Here is a 20,602-nt window from a genome sequence, read left to right on the forward strand (position 1 = left end):
CTCCGGAAAGGCCCCAGCCCTCGGCCCGAGCGGCTCCCCGTCAACGCCGTCAACGCCGCACCGAAGTGCGTCCCAACCAACCTGCTGGTGCCAAACACGAAACCGAGGCCCCCTCGGAGGGGACAGGCACGCCCTGCCTGGAGAAACAGGAAACGACAGAAACCAGGAGTCAATGAAACATATTTAAAGTGTTCAAAGTCAACCTGGAATCCTATGTGGCTGCGAAGGCCACGCGGGACGGACACACCAAGGCCCCGACCAACACTCCAAAGCAGCCGGGAGGCCCGTCTCGGGTCTCCACGCGGTGACACTGCGCAGTCGTCGCGGATTTCTCCAGAAAAGGCCAACGCCCTCGGGTCTGTTCCCAGGGTGCGCGGCCGCGGCCTACGCAGCCTCGTGGCGTGCGTCTAGGCCTCTGCCCTGCGGAGCAAGACGCCTCGCATCCCAGGGTGCAGGTGACAGCCAGCAAGCGGCCGACGCCTCCCACCACGGGACAGGGGACCCATCGTGGACAGGAAGGCAAAAAAACAGATGAAAGATAAGAATCTCCAAACGCAGGGTAAAAAACACACTGGCGTACGCAGGTGTCTGCTGCAGGGGAGCGGGCGGGAGGCCGCGGGCGACGCCTCTGAAGAAGCGAGGAAACCGAAGCAAATCCTCCACCCCACCGTCTGGACGCCCTGCCATCACCCACGCGCCCGCACCCCTGACCCCATACTGGAAACCCAGCCCTGCAGTGTGCCTCCTGCCCCCTTCACCAGGCTGCCCCCCAAGGTCTCCTGCCCCTCCCACCAGGCAGCACCCCACACACAGTGTCTCCTGCCCCCTCCCCTGTGCAGCCACCACAGGCAACTATAAACTGTGGCCTCGAGCCCCCCCTCCAGGGCCCCGACCCAGAACCCTCCCACCCGTCCCCCCAGCCTCTCCCCGGAGCCTCCTCCCGGCACCGGGCCTGCTGTCCTTGGCCCCCCCGCAGCCCCGTGTGGGCCACAGCGGAGCCCAGGTCACGGGGTCTGCCGAGTGAGCAGCAGCCCCCGCACCTCCTCACCCCGTCCTCCCCATCTACCACAAGGCACCTGTGGGCTTCAAATCAAGTTTAATAAATAAAACAGCAAGGGATTCAAGGCAGTTAGCACTTCACAGTGTGGTCCTTGGTGGGGTGAGGGAAGGTCGAGGCCGACGCTGCAGGCGGGCTCGAGCCAAAACCCTCTCCTGGTGACACCCGGGGGTTGGGGAGCGCTGCCCTGGCCCCGCGGAGGACCCCACTCCAATTTGTAAACAGAAACATAAATAAAACTAGGGAAGCTGGAAAGAGAAGGACCGGGCCCCCAAACCACCTTGCTGGGGCGCTTCAACAGAAGTATGACCCACGGGGTCAGGGGAACGGACTGGGGCCGGCCCCTCGGTGCTGCAGGCAAGAGCGCCTCGGTACCCAAGGGGGTGCAGGTCACCCGTCTCCTCGACCCCACACCCGAGGCTGCTCCGGGCCGGAGAGAGGAGGAGGCAAGAGGGGCGTAAAGTGCGGCGTTTCCTGAAGTGGAGAGCAGGGTGGAGGTCGAGGGCGGGCGGGGCCGACGTCGAGGTATATGGCTCTGTGCCCCACGGGGTTTGGCACCGAGTAGCAGCTGCCCCCACCCCGGGCGGAGTGCTGAGGGCGCCCCGGACCGAGGCTGCTGGTGGGGGCGGCATCCTGCCCCATCGGCCCACCTCCCCGGCGGGGCGGGGACACCTTCCTCGCCTCTGCTGGCTGGACGGGGCTGGGCCCTCCGCATCCAGCTGCCCGACGGGTCCTGTGGGTGGGGCAGCAGCCTGGGCCGTGCGGGCGGCGGGGCGGGCACTGAGGGCGCCAGTCTGTGTGTGAGGAGGGCGGGGCAGCCCGGCCACCGCTCACCCCGTCCGTGACGTGTTCTGAAGCAGAGGAGGCGTGACCCGAGGCCCAGGCGGAGGGGGGGGGGTCGGGAAGACTGGCAGAGGCGGGCCCGCGGCGGCCCCACGTCCAGTCCGGGCCACGCACGCCCGCCCGCGGCCAGGGATCAACAGGTCATCACGTTACAGCTGCAGGAGGAGAGACCGAGAGAGGGTCAGTGCGGCCCCACACACCGCACGGCCTGGTGCCGATGCCGTGGCTCCCGACCTCGCCTCCCCCAGCAGACCGTGACGTCACTCGTGCTGGCTGACAGGCTCCCCCAGGCAGCACTGTCCTTGGCGCCTGGGGAGGGCTGGTGGCTGGGGCAGGGGTGGGAGGAGCCTGGCACTGGCCCCGTTTGTACCTTTTTGGATTTTGAACCATATGAATGATTTACCTAGTCAAAAAAATAAATAAGCCAAATTAAAAGTAGAGAATAAAAGTAAAGAAACCAACAGAACCTGCTCCTTGCGGCCACGCCATCCTCGGGCCCTCGGGGCACTCCCCTCCCCTCCCCACCGCTCAGCCGGAGGCTGGGGGCGCAGCAGGGGGCACAGCGGGGGCGCAGCGGGGGACACGGGGGGGGGGCACAGGGACGGGGCAGGGGCCGCACTCACTGTGACAGGGGCTCCGAGTGCAGCCCGGGGGCCGGGCACGCTGGGTGGGCGGCCAGGAAGGGATTCACGTCCCCAATGCCGATGAGTCCAAACTCGGTGACCGACAAGGCCACCTGTGCCGGGGCCATGGCCTCCTCGGGCTCTCCGTTCATGTCCGCGTGGCTGGAGATGAGGGGCAGCTCCTCGGGGAGGGCCCCCGGCAGGGCCAAGTCCACAGCCAGTCTCGGGCTGCTGCTGGGCTCCGGGGTGGCCGTGGCCGGGGGGTAGAAGGCGGGCTCGGCCAGGGCTGGGGGCCGCCTGGGCAGGGACGCGGCTGGAGGGCTGTCCAGCTGCTGGAAGGGACAAGGCCCCGGCTCCGAGGACGGGAGGCTGTCGGAGCTCTCCCCGGGCTCACCGACACTGCCGGCCGCGCTGTCTACGCTCAGCGGCTCTGCGGGGGAGAACACAGCTGAGGCCCAGCCCCTGGGGCACCCGCGCCGGCCCTACTGGGACCTGGGGCCGCCCCCACAAGGCGCCCCGGGCCTCGGGCTACACCGTGTGCCCCTGCCGCGGACCCTCCGCACTCAGCGTCTTCACACACGTCACACGCACACGCTCACACTCAAACTGTGTGCCTGGCCCAACGGCCCTCGACTGGCCGGTCGTCACTCCCGCCTCTTAACCAAGACCAGAACGTGACAGGCTCAAAGAAATTAAGAGAAAGAAACGACAAAACAGAGTAAGACACGCTAGAAAACGCGGAAAGGTACAGACAGACACGGAGTTCGAGAAGCCTCTGCACACAGGTGCGTGATTCGGCCCAGGAGGCCGTGGATGTGGTTCCTGGTTCCAAACCACGAACCAACCAGAGTCTGGAACAAAGGACAACGCACACCCCGGAGCACAGGAGACTCTGAACCAAGGTCCTCGTCCCCATCCCTGCGGTCGCCGCCAGGGTCTCCAGTGCCCGGCCAGGCCATGTCTTGGGCCCGTGAGGCCCTGGGCCCGGTCGCCAAGGAGCCCTGGACACACACTGTCCCCTCCATGTGACGAGGCAGCACGTCCCCATGGCCGCGCGTGGGTGACGCCCCAGGCCCAAGTCTCTGGGGCGGGGAGGCACTGGCCCCTGCCCGCCCGTCAGCCCCGGGGGCCAAGGTCAGGCCACTCGTGAGCAGCAGGCTCCCCCAAGAGCAGGCACCCGCCTGCACTCTCACCCGTGTGCATCCGTGCCAGCGGGTCCTGCTCAGAGGCCAGGCCGTCGGCAGCAGGGGGCAGAGGCGGTGAGGAGCGGGGGCGGCCTGCGCCGTCGGGGTCGCTGCCGTCCAGGTCCTGGTCTGTGTCCCTGTGGGGTAGAGTGCTGTGAAGGGCAGCGGGAGGTACCGCCCTGGGGGGAGCCAGCCCAACACCCCCCCCACAGGGCCCCGGGGAGCCCGCGGCACACACGTGGTTCCGGACGGGCCGTATTTCCTCCGGCCCAGCCGCGTCTGCTGCGAGAAGTAGTCGTAGCGCTCGGACTTCTTCCACAGGTAGTAGTACTCCACGCACTCGCCCACAGACCGTGTGCGCACCTGCGGACGGACAGCACAGGGGTGGCCTCTGCCTCGCGGAGCACCAGCGCCGGACACCGCTGAGGCCACTGCCCGCCGAGCACACCCTCCCTCCTCAAGCAGGGCGGCACCACCTACGGGCGCGAGGCTGAACCCTGTTCCCACGTCGGGCCCGCCCCCCGCACCCCAGACCACCGTGCCCACACCAGCGGCAGCCCTGCCCCTTGCAGGCCCAGCAGGGATGACGCAAGCCGCGTCGCCCACTAGGTGCAGACGGTCGGTTACACGCCAGCGCGGAGCTGCCCACGTGTGCAAACAGGACTCCGTGAGAGGACACGGCACAGGCTTGACCCTGGCTCAAGGTTGTCATTTACAACGAGACACAAAAACCCAGAAAGTCTCACATGTAAAGTGCCCCGGGGAGACCGGGTGCCACAGACCCGCGTCCAGCAGGCAGGTGGGCTCCCCGCGTCCGACGTAACCTCTTGTGTCGTAAGATAAACCACAGAGACAAGGAGCACCACGGGGCACAGCATCCATGACCGGGTGTAACGCCAGGGCCCGAGTGTGCACACGGAGGTGGGCACTGACCGCCGGCTCACCCCAAGTCTGTACCTCTGCCACACGCCTCAGACCAACACGACCTCGTGGGTCTGCTACGCTTCCACTAGAGAAACACTCTTTTCGGCCTGTCATCAGGACGTGGGGGCCGCCCAGAAGCCCCATCGCCGGTGATGGCACTGGAGCCCCCGCACTGTTCACCAGGAGGGGCCTGACCCTGCTCCGGGGGCGGGTCTGGAAGGCGGCGGGAACAGGAGCACACGCACCGTCCGCTCTGCTCCAGAAGACCCCTCTGTGCCTCCATCGTGTCAGCGGCTCAAGCTCCAGCGGAAGCCGGAGTGCGTGGGGAGGGAGGCCGCCGCCGGCAGGCCGGGCACAGGGGCACAAGGGCTGCGGCCATGCGCTTACGGAGCGGCCAAGGCCTGGCTGGGAACCTGCTCAGGCCGACAGGCATGGACCTGGCGAGTCACCACTGCTGGGCACAGCTCCGGGCACCGTCAGCTGAAGGCCGCCCGTCCCACGCCCGCCCCAAGCAGACACCGCGTTCACTCCCACCCGAAGGGGCGCCCGGTGTCAGCCCGGCCCTCCCAGGGCCCGACAGCCCCGTGAGCAGCAAGGAGCCAGGGCTTCCAGCCCAGAGCAGCCTGGGGTGGGGGGGGCGGGGCGGGAGCCCCGGTAGAGGACAGGAACACGGGGCAGACGCCCCAGGCTGTGGCCCGGGGTCCCCTGGGAGTCCTGCACTCAGATGTGCGGAGACCAGCAGCGGCCCGGGGCTGCGCCGAGCTGGGGGGCTGCGCCGAGCCCGTGAGGTGGGCCCAGGCCTACGACGGGCTGCAGGTGCCGAGCCACGCGGGAGCCGCATCCTCACCTTGTTGGCCTGGATCAGATGGAAGTTCTTCCCGTGCACTCGGAAGCCGTGCTCAAAGTTCCTGCACTCCTCCTCGCTCCACGCGCAAAACCCATCTGCAGGCGGAGGAAAGAAGGTGGCACCACGGCGCCCGGACACGCAGCGGCCAGGCGGGGAAGGCCGAGGCCGCGCTCACCTCGGATCACCTTCACGTTGAACCGCAGCCTCCGCAGGGCTTCCTCCGCGTTGAAGTTGCACTTCACCAGCTCGTAAAGCGCCTGGGGAGCCACACGGACTTCCCACCGGCCCTCCTCACCCTGCCCGCCCCCAGGTAACAGCAGAGGCGCTCACCGCACCGGGGTGGGGCTGGGGGGTCTCACCGTGCCCACACGGGACAGGGGCTGATGGCACGCCCTCTGCCCCGGGGCCTTTCCATTCCCCACGCCCCTCCCCGCCTGAGCCCCTGAGCCCTCTGCCCCGCAGCCCCCGCCGACCTCTGACCTCCGACCCCAGGGCCCTCCTCACCCCGCTGGCGGCCCCACCTGCTCACTGTCTTTCACCACCTCTCCCTCCGGAAGCTGCGACCCAGCCATCTCGTGCCACCTCCGCTTCACCGCCCGGTACAGGAACTCCTCTACTTCCCTCTCAGGGAGGACGTTGGGGTCCCAGAGCAGCTGGTCCTCGTTCTCGTAGACTGCGGGAGGGAGGGCCGGGGTCACGTTGGGGCACGCACCTGCGCCCCAGCCCTGGGAGCAGCTGGCTCCGTCCTCTGGGCCCCCGGGCGCCTCCGCAGGCCCCGCGTGGTTCTCGGCAGGGAGCAGGGACCACACGCAGGTCGCCAGACGGCATCTCCTGACCCCGTGGAGCTCAGTCCAGGACATGAGGCTGCTTCAAGCAACAACCTGCGTTTCTACTGATGGAAACCAAGGAGAGACCAAATTTTTCACAAGATCTCCTGTGACGGCACCAAGGCCACAGAAACCCTGCTGGTCTCAGGATGGGATCCGCACGTCTCCACAAACAAAACTGAGGATTTGGGGCGACTACTCGACGTGTGAGCGGCCACGAGGCCGGATGATGAGGCGGGAGGACAGGTGTCACCACACACTTGGCTCCCAGCCGCCACAGCACTGACAGCCAGGGTCCCGTGAGCGCGGCAGGCTCCAGGTGCGACGCCAGCGCAGCGCCCACTGCCGACCCGCACGGCCAACCGCACGCAACAGTCACCGAAGTCGCCAGCGCCGCACGTGACCGAGACGCCGAGGGAACGGCTCCCCTGGGCCGCACGGTGTGGTCAGGACAGATGCAGACAACCCAGACCTTGGCACCCCGGGGGACGCGGCCTTGCCGGAGAAGACGGCAGGCGAGGGACCCGCATCCGGAACGCCACAGGGACGCCCGCGGGTCAAAGAGAAACGAACACAGTGTAAACACGGGGAGGGAGGCTGGGCAGGGCCGCACAGGAGCCCCGCAAGCGGCCAGGACACGGACCCCCCCCTCGGACGCCGCTCCTCTCCCGCCACGGGAGCTAAATTCACCAGCACAGACGGCGTCCCGCGCACGAGGACACACGGCAACAGCTGCTCCCACGTGTGGCTCCGGGGGCGGCTCCCAGCCATCCGTCCACGGACAGACGCGCACACACGCCGCAGCCACACGCGTGGCTAACCATGGCTAACGCCGACCAACCCTCCATTCGCACCAGGAAGAGGCACACGGCACACAAGGGCCGCGTCCACACGCGTGGATTCCACCTCTGGGGTGTGCGGCACGGCGGAGGGAGAGCCAGCCCCCAGCCCTCAGGACCAAGGCCCAGCCGCTCCCCGGGCGCAGGTGCGTGGCTCGTGGAAGAGGAAGAGGAGGAGGAAGGGGCCCAGAGGCCACACTTCCTGTGGCCGTGGCTGCACCTGGGGAGCAGCTAACAAGGCTGCACCGGGGCCCCTCCTGGAGGAGGGTCTCCTGTGTCCCCTCCACCGTCCCGACCCAGCTGACCCACTCCTGTCGGCTCCGCTCACCGCAGGGCCAGCACACGCGCCGAGCCCACGACCCAGCGTCCAGCCCCGAGTCCCCGCCTCCTCTGTTGGCCGCACCTCACGGCCAGCCTCAGCCACTGACTCATCCTGGGAGACACTCCTGACCCCGGGGCGCCAGCCTGGCCGCAGGAAACAGGGCTGGGCCCACAGCCAGGGGACTTCACATCCCGTTCCCTTCACCTGTAAGTGCAGGTGGCAATGCCTGTCTCAAAGGACAACCGGCCCCCTCCGTGTTCTAGGGGGACGGAGGACAGACAGACGTCCAGTCCAGACGGTGCATGCCCTGAAGAACCGCGCCGGGCAGAGACACGCTGGTCTCGGGAGGACACCTGGGACGAGGCCCGGACACGGGAGGAGCTGGGGGGGAAAGGCGTGCAGCCTGATGAGGCAAGGACAGGGCTGTGGGCAGGAAGGGAGGAGCGAGAGGGCGGACGAGCCGAGGGCAGTGGGTGCTGGCCACGCAGGAGGGCCGCCCAGCAGGGAGGGGACGTCCACCTCCTCCGGCCCCGGCCTGGGCCCCAAGTGCCCGGCAAGGACTGGGGAGCTGGTCCTGGGGGGCACACAGCAGCTCCCCTGGCTGCATGGAGTCTCGTTCCTCCTGCCCCCGTGTCCCACGCTCACCCTGCCCGACTTACGTTTCTCACCGTGGCGCTCCAACTGCAGGCCGCTGAGGTCGGCTTGGAACTGAGGCCCCACCATGATCTCCTGCAAGGAAGAGGCCCCAGACGCTCAGGGCTGACGAGGGCCCCAGGGCGGCCGCCCGGCTCCTGGGGCTCATCCGGGCCATCTGCCCAGACACCAAGTCCTGTGGCCCAGAGCATGCAAGGCAGAGGCAGGTGCGTGTGGGTGCGAGCGGCTGTGTCCGCACCTGCCTGCCACCTGGTACAGCCGGGCACGCAGCAAGGGAGGCGAGGCGCGAGCACCCGGGCTTCTGCGGTCCAGCCCCCAGGTTCCCGGACAGGACCTTGGGCCCCGTCACAGGGAGAGCAGCACCGAGGTCTCGGCTCCCGAGAGCACAGTCCAGCACCGGCCCGGCCCAGCTCAGCTCCCGGGACCAACGCACAGACCTGTGCCCACCGTCCACTGGGTCAGAGCCGCTCACCTTCTTACACTTGTTGGCAGGAAGGGGGTCCTCCTCCGTGTCGGATGAAGCGGAGGAGCCAGGCTCTTTGTCTGCGTCGGCCAGGAAGCAGGCTGCGGGGGAAGGCGGGCAGCTGAGGCGCGCCTGGGGCAGCAAGTGGCCCACCCTGGCTCGTGAGCTCTGGGGCGCCGCTGCCTGCATCTGCCCCGACTCCCCGACCACCTGCCCCCCACCGTGCCTTTCCTGCAGGGAGTGTGACCCACACCCGGCCGACAATGGGTGCATGATGGGCTGGGCCAGGGGCCGCAGGCGCCTCCCCCGCAGCAGCCGCTAACCCACCAAGCCCCCACCCCACACCGCTGCCAGGCCTCCCGAGGCCTCCCAGGCCGGCCTCAGGGTGCGGCCCCAGGTCTGACACTTTGAGCCACAGGCACCGACCCGCTCCCCCCTCGCATCCAGCACCGCGGAGTCTCAGCTTGCAGAGGGCCCCATCGCCTGCATCCCGAGCCTCTGGCCAGCCCACGTGGAGGGGCAGGGCACACCTACATGCAGTCCGGTTAGGAAACAGGTCGGAGGCCTCGTGGGAGGTCACGGACGGGGTAAGATCATCGGCCGACGACTGTGTCTCTTCCTCTTCTTCCCCTGAGAGCAAATCCTTCGCTATTTGTTCCTTTTAATGAGAAAGCAAAGAACACGTTTTTGGTTTGTTTCGACCGTCTCAGGAGGACACCTGATGACGGCAATTTCGGGCGCGCAGAGGCATGACGGACATGCAGCCCCACCCCACACGTGCTGTGGGAGCTCCTGTGCCGACGGGGGGACCAGGCCCAGGGCAGGCCAGCCAGGGCCGCCCCGTCCACAGAGCATGTGGTGTCCACCCCGTGACCTGGCCCAGGGGAACCGGGCGGCACGTCTCCACGCCGCTGTCCGCTCCATCCCTCCTCCAGCGCCCACTGTGGCGGCTCTGGCCAGCGGCTCGGCTGGGTGACCAGGCCCGACCCCCAGCCCCCACTCACCTTGTCCAGCGTCATGTCCGGGAGGTTGGCTGTGGTGTCACTGCTCTCGCTGCCCTGCTCCGAGATGGGGTCTGAGGCCTCATAGCCGTAGAGGGCGAGCAGCTCGTCAAGGGGCATGTCGCTGCTCTGCGGGGGCAGGGCCATGTCAGGGGGCTGCTCAGGCGTCCGGAACCGCGCGGCTGCTGCGAGCAGAGCTGCCCGCAGCCGGGCCCCAGCACCCCCTACACCCCCAGAGGCGGACGAGACCCCCGCGCCCGGACAGTCCGCGGTGAGCCCGAGGCTGCAGCCTGGCGGGACAGGGCCAGGACCGGCGGCTGGGGGGCGCCCCAGCACATGGGATGCCTCGACTCCTCAATTCTCTGCCATGGCTGCTGACGTGTCATAAGGGGAACAACGGGCCCATCCTGGCGACCGTGAAAGAAGGATCTGGTGAGCTGCAACGTCTGCTTCTGATGAAAACGCCCCGTACCCGGACGGAGGCGGGGTCCAGGCATCGGTGCCCAGACACGGTCGGCCTCGCCGGCAGAGCAGCCCCACCCCAGCAGCTCGGGGGGGATGGAGGCCAAACGCCCCGGCGCCGGCGGCGAACGAGACACAATGGGAAGGAAGACACCGGCGACCTGGCGCCCTCCCAGGTTCTGCGCCCAGGTCACCGCTGCACACGCTGGTCTCTCCAGGCCCGGCAGCAGCACCGTGTGGCTGCGACATGTCCTGGCCCGCAGGTCTCACCAGCCTCCGACGTCCGCTGTCTCCCCAGCGGCCAGCACCCGGCCTCCCTCACGCCCTCCCCGCCGACGGGCACGGTCGCTGCGCCCACCGAGTTTCCACCTGTGCGTGTGCCGGGGGACTGACACTGGGACCTGGGACCCCAGACCACGTCCTCTCCGGCCCCGCTGGGCTGCACGCGGGGGGACCCAGGGCACCGCCGGGCACAGACCTTACAGCGACCTCCTCGCCGCCCGCGGGGGTAAACGTGCCACCTTCCCTTATGGGCACCCTGGGCTAACGGCTCCTTTAAGTCTCTCAGGGCACACGTTAATTCTCCACGTGAGGCACGGGGAGCACGTGAGCGCCTGCATGCCACACCCCGAGGGGAGGGTGTGCGTGGGGCCCTCACGGCCGCCACACGGCTCTGCTGTGCCCACGGACGGGGCCGGTGAGGACGGACGACTCGGACCCGAGCCACGCCAGCCGCCCCTCCAGACCACGGACTGTGCTCGCAGCCGTGGTAAAACTCCGGTGTTTGAGCAAAAAACTGTAATACTGGAAAGTCTGGATCTAACAACGTGAGCCTGACGATCTGTGGGACCGGCTGGCAATGTAACACGTAACACGACACGGCAGCGCTCCTGCTTTTACCCCAGACGCGGTGTTCTCTATCAGTTTTTAATTTAAATCCAAGGTAGTTAAAAAAAAAAAAATCCAAGGTAGTTAACACACTGCAGCCCTGGTTTCGGGGGCAGCGCCCAGTGAGTCCGCAGGTGCAGAGACCTCGCGGCGCTCATCCCATCGGGCGCCCCCGTGGCGACCACCCTCCGAGGCCCCGTCCCCCCAGCGGCCCCCTCAGTCTGTTCCCAGAGCTCAGGGTCTCATGGTTTGTCTCTCTCTCTGATTTCGTCTTAGTTTTCCCTCCCTTCCCCTCTGTTGCTGTTTTGTTCCTTAAATTCCGCATATGAGATCACATGGCCTTTGCGTTTCTCTAACCTTAATCAGGTTTTAAAAACTGTATTTGAAGAAAACCTAGGTCAGGTATTTAACTAATACGTGGATGATTTTAGTTTTTGGTTACTTTGAAACATTTTATATTCATGTTAAAATTTTTTAGATTTTTTTTTTTTCTTTTTTAAAGAGTAGACTTTTGTCTTTGGTTGTAAGACCAAACTGGCACCAATAGACACTCGGCACCAAACCAGGTAAATGCCCCGTGATTCCTGCTTTAAAAAAAAACTTTCCCAATACTTGAAAGACAGTTGATGACATCAGTGCTGACGATGTCCAACACCCAGCATGACCGTACGTGGACGTGGACCTTTGCGGAACGACGTGAGGAAGGGGCTCTGATCCAACAGCATGAGGTGCTTCCGGAGCCCCAGGCCGCACACTCGCTCTCGCCACGCGAGGACAGAGGGGAGGCAGCCACCGCAGGCCAACGAGGGGCCTGGGCAGGAACAGCCGGCCTGACCCTGGCCCCGCAACTCTGCTTACCCCACCCTCCCACCTCTGGTATGAACGAGCGGGTTTCTTCGATTGTGCCGTGTGAACGTACATTTGCGAGACGTGTGAGCTGGAGAAACAGTCTGTTGCACACACGTCACATGCAGAAGGTAAAAGACCACACAGCAGGCAAGAGCCACTCCAGGGTCACCACCAACGGTTCCATCGTGACCGTGCACAGGATGCGGTTGTAGAAGCCGCTCCGCAACCACCCTGCACAAAACTACCTCTTACTGCATTTAGGTGCCGCATCAAGGAACATCCACAATCATCTGGAAAGGTTGTTAGCACCCGCCCCTCTCTCAAGAACAGACTCGTACTTGCACCAGAAGAACACATCACAACGGGTTAAAGGCGGCCGTAACGACAGCAGCTGGGTTCCCGTTCCTGCTTCCACTTTCTGCATCGACAGAAACATAGAGCTATTCCACTCTTCGCCCCAACCTGTTTTGGGTTTTCTTTAAGATTTATTTATTTACGCCGGAGATAGGGAGAAAGAGAGGGAGACAGAGAAAGAATGTGGGGGTCACAGGGAGAGGGATAGAGAATCCCACTCGGACCCCCACCGAGTGCACAGCCAGACGCGGGGTTCAATCCCACCACCACGAGATCAAGACCGGAACCGAAACCAAGGGTTGGACACTCGACCGACTACACCACCCAGGAGCCCCCCACCTGTTTTCGTTTTAAAAGTTATTTTTTGGGCAGCCCGGGTGGCCCAGCGGTTTAGCGCCACCTTCAGCCCGGGGCGTGACCCCGGAGTCCCGGGATCAAGTCAGCGTAGGGCTCCCTGCATGGGGCCTGCTTCTCCCTCTGCCTCTATCTCTGCGCCACGCCCCCATGCATAAATAAAATCTTTTTTTTTTAAGCTATTTTTTCACTTTTTAAAATTATTTACTTTAGGGAGAGTGTGTGCGCACAGGGGGAGGAGCAGAGGGAGAAGTACACTCCCCACTAAGCAGTGAGCCCAACATGGGGCTCAATCCCAGGACCCTGAGATCGGGGCACAAGCCAAAATCAAGAGTCAGATGCTTAACTGACTGCACCATCCAGGCACCCCTGTTATTTTTCCATTTTCGTAAACACTTATTATTTCTACTAACAACACGTTTACTGTATAACCCACACAAGGCTCTCCGAAATCCTCAATACTTTCTAAGAACATAAAAGAGGTTCTTAGGCCAAAAAGAGAAAACAGTGGGTTTAACGCTTAGAGCCCTAAAGCCCCAGAGGCGGGGGCAGGTCTGGCCCGACACCTGTGACCTCAGCTCCTCGCAGAGTGCCTGGCGCTTCACAGACACACAGGCAGTACTTATCCCTCTGAAACCTGAGCAGCCGGGTTCAGCCAAATGAAGAAACTGTGACCTTGCCCAGGGGGCTCCACACGCACAGGGGCAGGGGGACCAGCTCAGCCAAGTACCTGGGAGATGAAGTCCTTCTCCAGCTCCCCCTCGGGCTTCTCCGCGTCTCCCGTGGCCTGCTCACACTCCTCTCGGATGCTGTAGTTCTGGGACAGGATCTCTACGAGGTTGAACTGATGGTCTGCAGAGCCCATGGACACCACTGTGGGGAGACACCAGCCGCATGAGCTCCAGGCTGAGGACGGCTGGGGTAGGACACAGCACTGCCCCAGCTGTCACCAGGGACGAAGCCCCACTGTCTGCGGCCACATCAGACGCGTGTGCATGTGCATACACATGTGAAAGGTTGTGTGTGCACAAGGCTGTGTGTGGAAGGCTGGAGGTGTGCGTGTAGGCACGAGCATGCACTTACGGTGTGTGTGCATGCGTGTGTGTGTGCGTGCGTGTCTGCGCAGTGGGGGTCAGCAGGGTCAGTCTACCGCAGAGGAACTCCCAACACAATGACCTCTGGCAGAAGAACACAGCTGGCCCACTATACACACAAATTCTGGAACTGCAGGGGGACGTGTTCTCCCGGGGGCTCGCTGGTCTCCCTAACCAGACACCTGTGGGGAAAGAGCCCACAGACAAGGAAGAAATGAGCACCAGGTGAGGCAGGGCAGAAAGAGCAGGACCCATGAGGGCCAGGTCCCCATCTGCACACCCACCTCCATGCGTCACTGCAGGGACAGCACAGGGTGGGGAGACTGCCAGTGGGGACACAAAGGAGGCCCGGCCAACGCCAGTCCTCTCTCCTGCCTCAGCGGGGCCACATCACTACCACCTGCACAGGCCAAAGGATGGCAGATGTGACCAGATTTTTGGTTTTCCCAAAAGAACCAGGATGTGTTCATTGCTCTCTCTCCATTCTGGTCTTCAGTAAGTCAAATTTAGACAAAACAAACACAAAAGGACATAGCACGGGCTCCATCCATACCCGGGCCAGGGAGCAATAGAGGCTGAGGCTGGCCTCCTCCCTCACATGGCTCCAAAGCACACACAGGAGGAGGTGGGGCTGCGAGGGGCCAGCTTGGTGGTGGGGGATGCAGAGCGCCTGGGAGCAGTGCCCACCCAGCACCGAACAACCCAGTTTTCGTGCCTATGCTGCCTGCCAGGTCTAAGGGCCACCCCAGGGAGGAGGCAGTCTGGTCCTCTCCTTGGCTGACCTGCCCCCACTACAAAATGAGGACAGAGTCCCGCACCCCTGTCCCTGGCTCTACCAGGCTGCACAAAACACTGTCTCTTACAACCATAGCGGCCCTGGTGGCCCTGGGCAGGAGGAAGGACGGGGCAAGGAAGGTACCTGCTGCTGTCTGCAAGCTGGGCTCCCCAGGGCACAGGCTGTGAGTGAGGCAGGAGGCCACGCCAGGGCTCTGCCTCTCCAGCGAGGAGGCCTGCGGAGGAACAGAAGCAAGGTTGGCTCGGCTGGTCCGGAACCCACTGGCGGACGTCTCTGCATGACGCCTGGGAGCAGGTGCAGCTCAGAGCCCAACTCTCCAGACGACCTCAGGAAGTGGCCTCATCTGGGAGAGTCTCCGTTGGCTTCTATGCAGAAAATGACAGATTCCAAAACTCATACTAAAAGTCAAGGGACCCGGATAAGCCAAAGCAACCCTGAAATACACCACTTCCTGATTTTTAAATTACTACAAAGCTACAGTAATCAAAACAGTGTGGCAATGACGTAAAGCTGGACACTTACATCAAAGGGACAGACTTGAGAACCCAGAAATAAACCCACAGTCTTGTCACCAACTGAATGTCAACAAAAGTGACAAAAACAATTCAGCGGAGAATAAACAGTCTTTCCAAAAAATGGTGCTGGGACAATAAGAATCCACATGCAAGAGAATGAAGCCGAATGCCTACCTCACACCACACACAAGTGAACTCAAAACGGATCCAAGTCCTTCAGCAGGAGAGCTACAATTGTATTAGTCTTAGAAGAAAACAGAGGAACAGATCGTTTATTGCCTGGACACAGGCATGGTTTCTTAGATAAGACACCAAAAGCACAAGAAAAAAGAGAAAAGTACATAATAAACTGGACTTCATCTAAACAGAAGACTTTTCTGCTTGAATCGACATCATCGAGGAAGTGAGAAGACAACCCACAAAGGGAGACGAGGTCTGCGGATCACACCGCTGAGAAGGGACCTACATCTAGAATACAACTCGTTAATGAAAACATAACGCAATTCAAAAATGGGCAAAAGAGCTGAACAAACATTTCTCCAAAGAGATGCAGTTGGCCCACAAGCACACGAGAAAACGACCATCAGAGGAGAGCAAGTCAGAGGTGGAAATGCAAAGCAGGGCAGGTGCTCTGGAAAGCAGTCCGCAGTCCCGCAGCCGTTGGGCAGGGTCACGGGACCCAGCGATTCCACTGAAGGGGTCAGAGGGTGCCGCCCCAACGTATGCCACTCTGGCATACAGGTTACCGTGAGATGAAGGCAGCTGAGCAAAAGCAGACATGGGATGACCTCCGCGCTGCCCTTGTCTGCTTCAAAGCAGAACGTAAGTCCCTGTGAGGTGCCTCCCCCTTCCCGCCCTGAACCAGGAGGGGAGCAGCTTAGCACCAAGCGCGTCTGCACAAGCCAACCTTGCTAACTAACTAGCTTGGCCTTCCACTAGTTCCCCGCATTTCCACCTTCCCACAACCTGGTGCCCGGACGGACTCAAAGCCCTCCTGTGTCGTGACACGTGGTGCACGTTTACTGTTCTCTTGTTGAGATGCACACAAGCCCAAGTCCTGGCCAGCCCCAGGGTTACTCACTGTGACTTCTCCACGTGATGTGTGCTGCCTGTGTTAATAAACTGTGCTTATTTCTCTCGATAATGTCTTTTGTTAGTGTACATCACAGGGCCCCCGCCTGAAAACCTAGGAGGGGAAGGGAAAGAGTTGAGCCCTACTTCCCCCAAGACGCCCAAGGAAGAAGAAAACACACGTTTACACTAAAACTCGCACATGAACATTCATGGCAGGACCATTCACAAGCAGCAGAGGTGGAAAGAACACACACGTCCACCAGCCGATGAGAACACAAACCAAGGCAGAACAATGGAGTGTCCCCCGCCGCCGGCAGGAGCGAGGCCCCCCCATGCCCCGGGGATGGACCCAAGCCCACGTCGCTCAGGGGGGGAGCCAGACACAGGAGGCCCCACGGGGTGCGAGTCCACGCGTGTGACACGTGCAGGATGGGGCGAGGGCTGGGGGACTGGGGCTGGGGAGCCCCTGGGGGGCTGGGGGGGCTTCCCCTAGGGGATGGGACACTCTCAAGGGGGCTGATGGCCCTACAGCTCTGAATGTGCTAGAAACCAGTCAAGTCTGCATGTGAATTGCACGAACGTCCCTCAGTAAAGCTCTGCACACACACACACAAATGATTCGAATATCTAATAAAATTAAGTTTAGGATTTGGAAAAAGTTTATTAGAGATTCCCTCACCGGGTCCTCAAGACGCCCCTGGAGGTGGGTAAGCCGCCCGTGGGGAGGCGGGGACCTGAAACCGGGAGCAGCCACTGAGCCCGAGCACGCGTGTGTGCAGGCAGGTGTCTGCGCACCTGGAGCACCTGCACGTGCGGAGGCATGGGCGGGCAGGGAGGCCCTGCGTGCGTCTGCGCATGTGCGGGTCCGCGAGCGCATGTAGGCGTCTGCGCATGTGCGCCGTGTGCGCGTGCGAGTCTGCACGCCCGTGTCGGGCACACGGAGGCTCCGCCGGCGTCTGCGCATGTGCGGCGCGGCTTGTGGCGGGAGCGCGGAGCCCTGAGCTCTGGGCCGGGGTCGGCGGGTGCAGGCGGAGGCCGAGGCGGCCGGGGTCAGGGCCCGGGGTCGGGGCCAGCACCCTCCCCGCCCCTCGCAGCCGGGCAGGCCTTCGGGGCCCCGCGACCGAGGGCTCCGGCCTGCCCGCCTCAGGTGGACCCCGACGGCTGGGGCGCAGGGCCCCGGCCCCGTCCCCGTCCCCGGCCCCGGGCGGCGTCTGCTTCCCGCCGCTGCCCCTCCCGGCAGAGCCCACGGCGAGGCCGTGCGGATCCACGCTCCCAAGTGGCTGCACCCACGTCCCTCCCACCCGCCCTCCTCCCCCTGCCGCTCCTAGGAGGAGCGGGGTCCGTGCGCTCCCTGGAGACCCGTAGGGCCTGGGCCTGGGGGGCCCAGAAGACTTCCAAGGCTAGGTCTTAAGAGGCAGCTCGTGTCCACCGGTGTCCTCTGGGACAGTCGCCGGATGCCACGCTGTGAGGAAGCCCAAGCTACACTGGGAGGCCACTGCCCGGGGTCCCAGCCAGCAGCTGGCACCAACGGCCTCGTGGGAGCAGGGACGCTCGCCTCCGCGGTCGGCTCCAACCCTGCGGCCAGCCAAGGGCACGGACCCTGCGGGAGAACTGCCCGGCCAGCCCTCGGGGCCACCAAGACGACAATCGCTGTCCTACAACCAAGATTCTCAAGGGGACAGCCTGCGTGGTGAGGGAGGAGGGCCCGGCCCCACCCACACCGCTGACCGCCGGCTTCACTCCCCCGCTCGCCGACATCTAGGGCTCACGTGCCCCGGGCCAGCCGCCCAGCCGGGTGCTGCGGCCCATCGGGAAACAGGTTCTGCCCGTCTCCACCCACACAAGGTACCGGGCTCGCTGGGCACACAGAGTCCTGAGGGGAGACAACGGGCGGCGAGGAGCCAGCCGGTCCCTCCCAGGAGGTCTGTGGGCACCACCCCACCGGGCTGAGGCCACGGGGAGGACACGCACTTCACCCTACGGGCAAAGGACCGCTCCGGACGGTCCAAAACACAAGACAAGCACGGTCCTTGAGTCGTCCAGGGACTCCTCTGGTACGCGCGAGGACGACAGCACGGGGCTCCACCACCTTCTCGGGGTGCTGATGCCGCTCCAGCAACGACGGAGACCAGGCGGCTGATACCGGCCAGGCGCTCACAGGTAGCTCACAAACTGCCACCTTTACCGTAATTCCGTCAGGCTCAGCTTCCCCGTGCAAGCCACTGAGCCAAGGTCTTGCGAGACCTCAAATCTAGGGCCTTCCCGTTTCAGAGGCGCAGAAATGAGGCTCTGAACCGTCACCTGCCCAAGGTCACAGAGAGGAGGGGGCGCCTGCACTTCAACAAGTGTCCTTGTCACTTCTGTCACCTGCACACTTGTTGGTCCTTTACTGACCAGCCTCTCGGGCCTCTGGGAACGGCACCCTCAGGTTTGTGCTCACAGCCGGACCCTCAAGGCCTCGCACAGCGCCAGGCACACGGGTGCGCTCATACACGGACCTTCTCCAGGGAAACCAACTCAGATCCACTCACCAGGGCAGCAGCGCGCACTGTCCGCACGTGGGGCAGGGGCGGCCTGGGCAGCTGACCGCTGCGAGGGCAAGGCAGAGTCAGGACCCAAACTTGGCCCCACCTCTCTGAGACACACAGCCACCTGCCAGCCCAGGAGTGCCGCCCAAATGCCACGCATGCCCGAGCCAGGAGCACACACAGATACCGACACAGCACCACACCTGCCTGCCGGGCCACCGAGAGACCTGGCTTCTGCCTCTGACCCCCCGGGAGGCCTCGGTTTCCCTAAATGCTCCCTAAGGAAGCAGAACTAAGAACCCTTTGGATCCAGTCACCCAGCACATCGGGCTGGTGAGGTCCGGCCTTGCACCCAGACATCCGCGCCCTCTCTGCTGCCCCTCCGGTCGCCTGCGGAAGAGAGTGGCCATTCCCACCTGTGCATCACCCACCGTGTTGTGCTAAAACACAAGACCCGGCTGGGTCCCACAGCCGTGCCGAATACCCCATGAGCCTGCCAAGCCCATAGGGTGGGCACCTTCTCCCCTGGGGGCTGCAGAGGCCCCACCCACTGGACGAGGATCACTTGCTGAGTCTGTGGGCCGGTCTGGCGTGGGCCCTCACTTCGCGCACCAGGGGTCAGGTGTAGGCAGCCCCGGCGGGTGCACCGTCTAACCCTCAGCAGGGCCCTGAAGGGTGAGGGCATTCCGCCCGCCTCATCCAACACTCCAAAGTCAAAAACCGACCAAATCAGCACAAATACCCCAAAGTGAAAGTTTCCCGTCCGCGGTGTGACGCGCCTGAAGCTACCTGCGGCTCCTGCTCGCCCAGACGGTCCTGGGCGCGTCTTCCCCCGCGTCCGGGCTCCGGAGCCACAGAGTCCGCGTCCCCACGCGCATCTGGCCGCGGGATTCCGCGGGGGGGGGGGGGGGTCGCAGGCCCGCTTGGCGCGCGGAGGCTCTCAGAGGTAAGGCTGGTCGGCCCCGGGGAGGGTCCGCGCCGGGTCCGCTCAGGGCGGGCCGGAGTTCGAGTCCCGCCCGGGGTCCCGACCGCGCGCCCGGGGAGCGCACTCGGCGAAGTTGGCGGGCGCCGGGGGGGGGGGCGCCCCCAGCCCGCGAGCCTCTCCCTCCGCGCGGCCCGCCCCGCCCCCCGCCCCCCGCCCGCACATGCGCACTGCGCCCGCGATGTGGCAGCGGCGGGGGGGCCGGGGGCGGCCGCCGACGGAGCTCCGCGCCCCCCGGGCCCCGACGGGTGCGGCGCGGCGGGCCGGGCCTGCGCGCCCCGGGGCGGGGGGGCCGTCGGCGCTCGGGGCCCGGGGCGGCGGGACCCGGCGGCGGGGGCGCGGGCGCGCGGGGGCGGGGGGCCGGCTCCCCCGGCCCGCTCACTCACCTCCGCCATGGCCGTGTGTGCGCGGGAGGCGGCGGCCGCGCCGGGATCCCCGGATGCGGGGCTGCGCGCTCATTGGCTGCGGCGCCCGGGGGGGCGGGGCCGCGGGGCGGGGCCGGGGCGGGGCGGGGCGGGCGCGTAGTAGGTGCGCGGGCGCGCGGGTGGGCGCGCGGGGCCGGGGCCGGGGTCGGGCCGGGGTCGGGCCGGGGCGGCGGCGCCCACACCTGCCCCGTGTCCAGTCCGACCGGTGCCCCGGGTCGGGGCCGCCCGCGCAAGTGCTGCCGCCGGGGGAGGCCGGCCGACGTGCTTCTGGAACTTTCTGCGCTCGGGGCCCAGCGAGACCCGCCGGCGGTGCCGAGAGCCACCCCCGAGCCGGCGCGCAGGTCCCGCGGACGAGCCGGGAGGTGGTGCCCTGCGCGTGCAGGACCCGCCCCCGCGCCGGCTGGCCGCGGTCCCCAGGTCCCCTGTTAGGGTTAGTGGCCCAGGGCGCAGCGCGCAGGTCAGCCTGGCGGCTTAGGGTGCATCGTGCATCCTGCTTCGTGCATCCTGCATCGGGCATCGTGCATCGTGCAGGTGGCATGAGGAGAGGAGCAGAAAGCAAGGGACGCACAGGAAGCCCAGCACGGAGGCCATCGGCTGGGGCAGAAGTGGACGGTGCAGGAAGGCGGACCCCCGATGCCTGGAGAGAACGGAGGACGCCCCAGGCTTCTGGCATGGATGACCTGGTGCTGTTCCCAGC

The 20,602-nt window shown here is 64.8% G+C and overlaps 1 protein-coding gene across 8 annotated transcripts; it reads right to left on the bottom strand.

The window, feature by feature from the left end:
* Positions 1–1,079: 1,079 nt before the first annotated feature.
* MIER2 (MIER family member 2) lies at positions 1,080–19,916 on the bottom strand. Of its 8 annotated transcripts, XM_041762001.1 has the most exons (16): positions 15,978–17,280; positions 15,071–15,140; positions 14,505–14,595; positions 13,668–13,767; positions 13,222–13,364; positions 9,588–9,713; positions 9,118–9,241; positions 8,593–8,684; positions 8,126–8,195; positions 6,000–6,151; positions 5,654–5,735; positions 5,479–5,573; positions 3,946–4,070; positions 3,717–3,844; positions 2,524–2,953; positions 1,080–2,055 (listed from the first exon to the last, which is right to left on the bottom strand). In XM_041762001.1, the coding sequence occupies exons 5-16, from the start codon at positions 13,354–13,356 to the stop codon at positions 2,034–2,036; spliced, it is 1,581 nt and encodes a 526-aa protein (XP_041617935.1). In that variant the 5' UTR covers positions 13,357–13,364; positions 13,668–13,767; positions 14,505–14,595; positions 15,071–15,140; positions 15,978–17,280; the 3' UTR covers positions 1,080–2,033. The 8 variants fall into 8 exon arrangements, with proteins under 8 accessions (XP_041617935.1, XP_041617932.1, XP_041617934.1 ...); XM_041761998.1 differs by lacking the exons at positions 13,668–13,767; positions 15,071–15,140 and adding an exon at positions 19,867–19,885 and having other exon boundaries at positions 15,978–16,082; XM_041762000.1 differs by lacking the exon at positions 15,071–15,140.
* Between the last annotated feature and the right edge of the window lie 686 nt (positions 19,917–20,602).

The sequence above is a fragment of the Vulpes lagopus genome, chromosome 7 (genome assembly GCF_018345385.1).
Source record: "Vulpes lagopus strain Blue_001 chromosome 7, ASM1834538v1, whole genome shotgun sequence".
NCBI lineage: Eukaryota > Metazoa > Chordata > Mammalia > Carnivora > Canidae > Vulpes > Vulpes lagopus.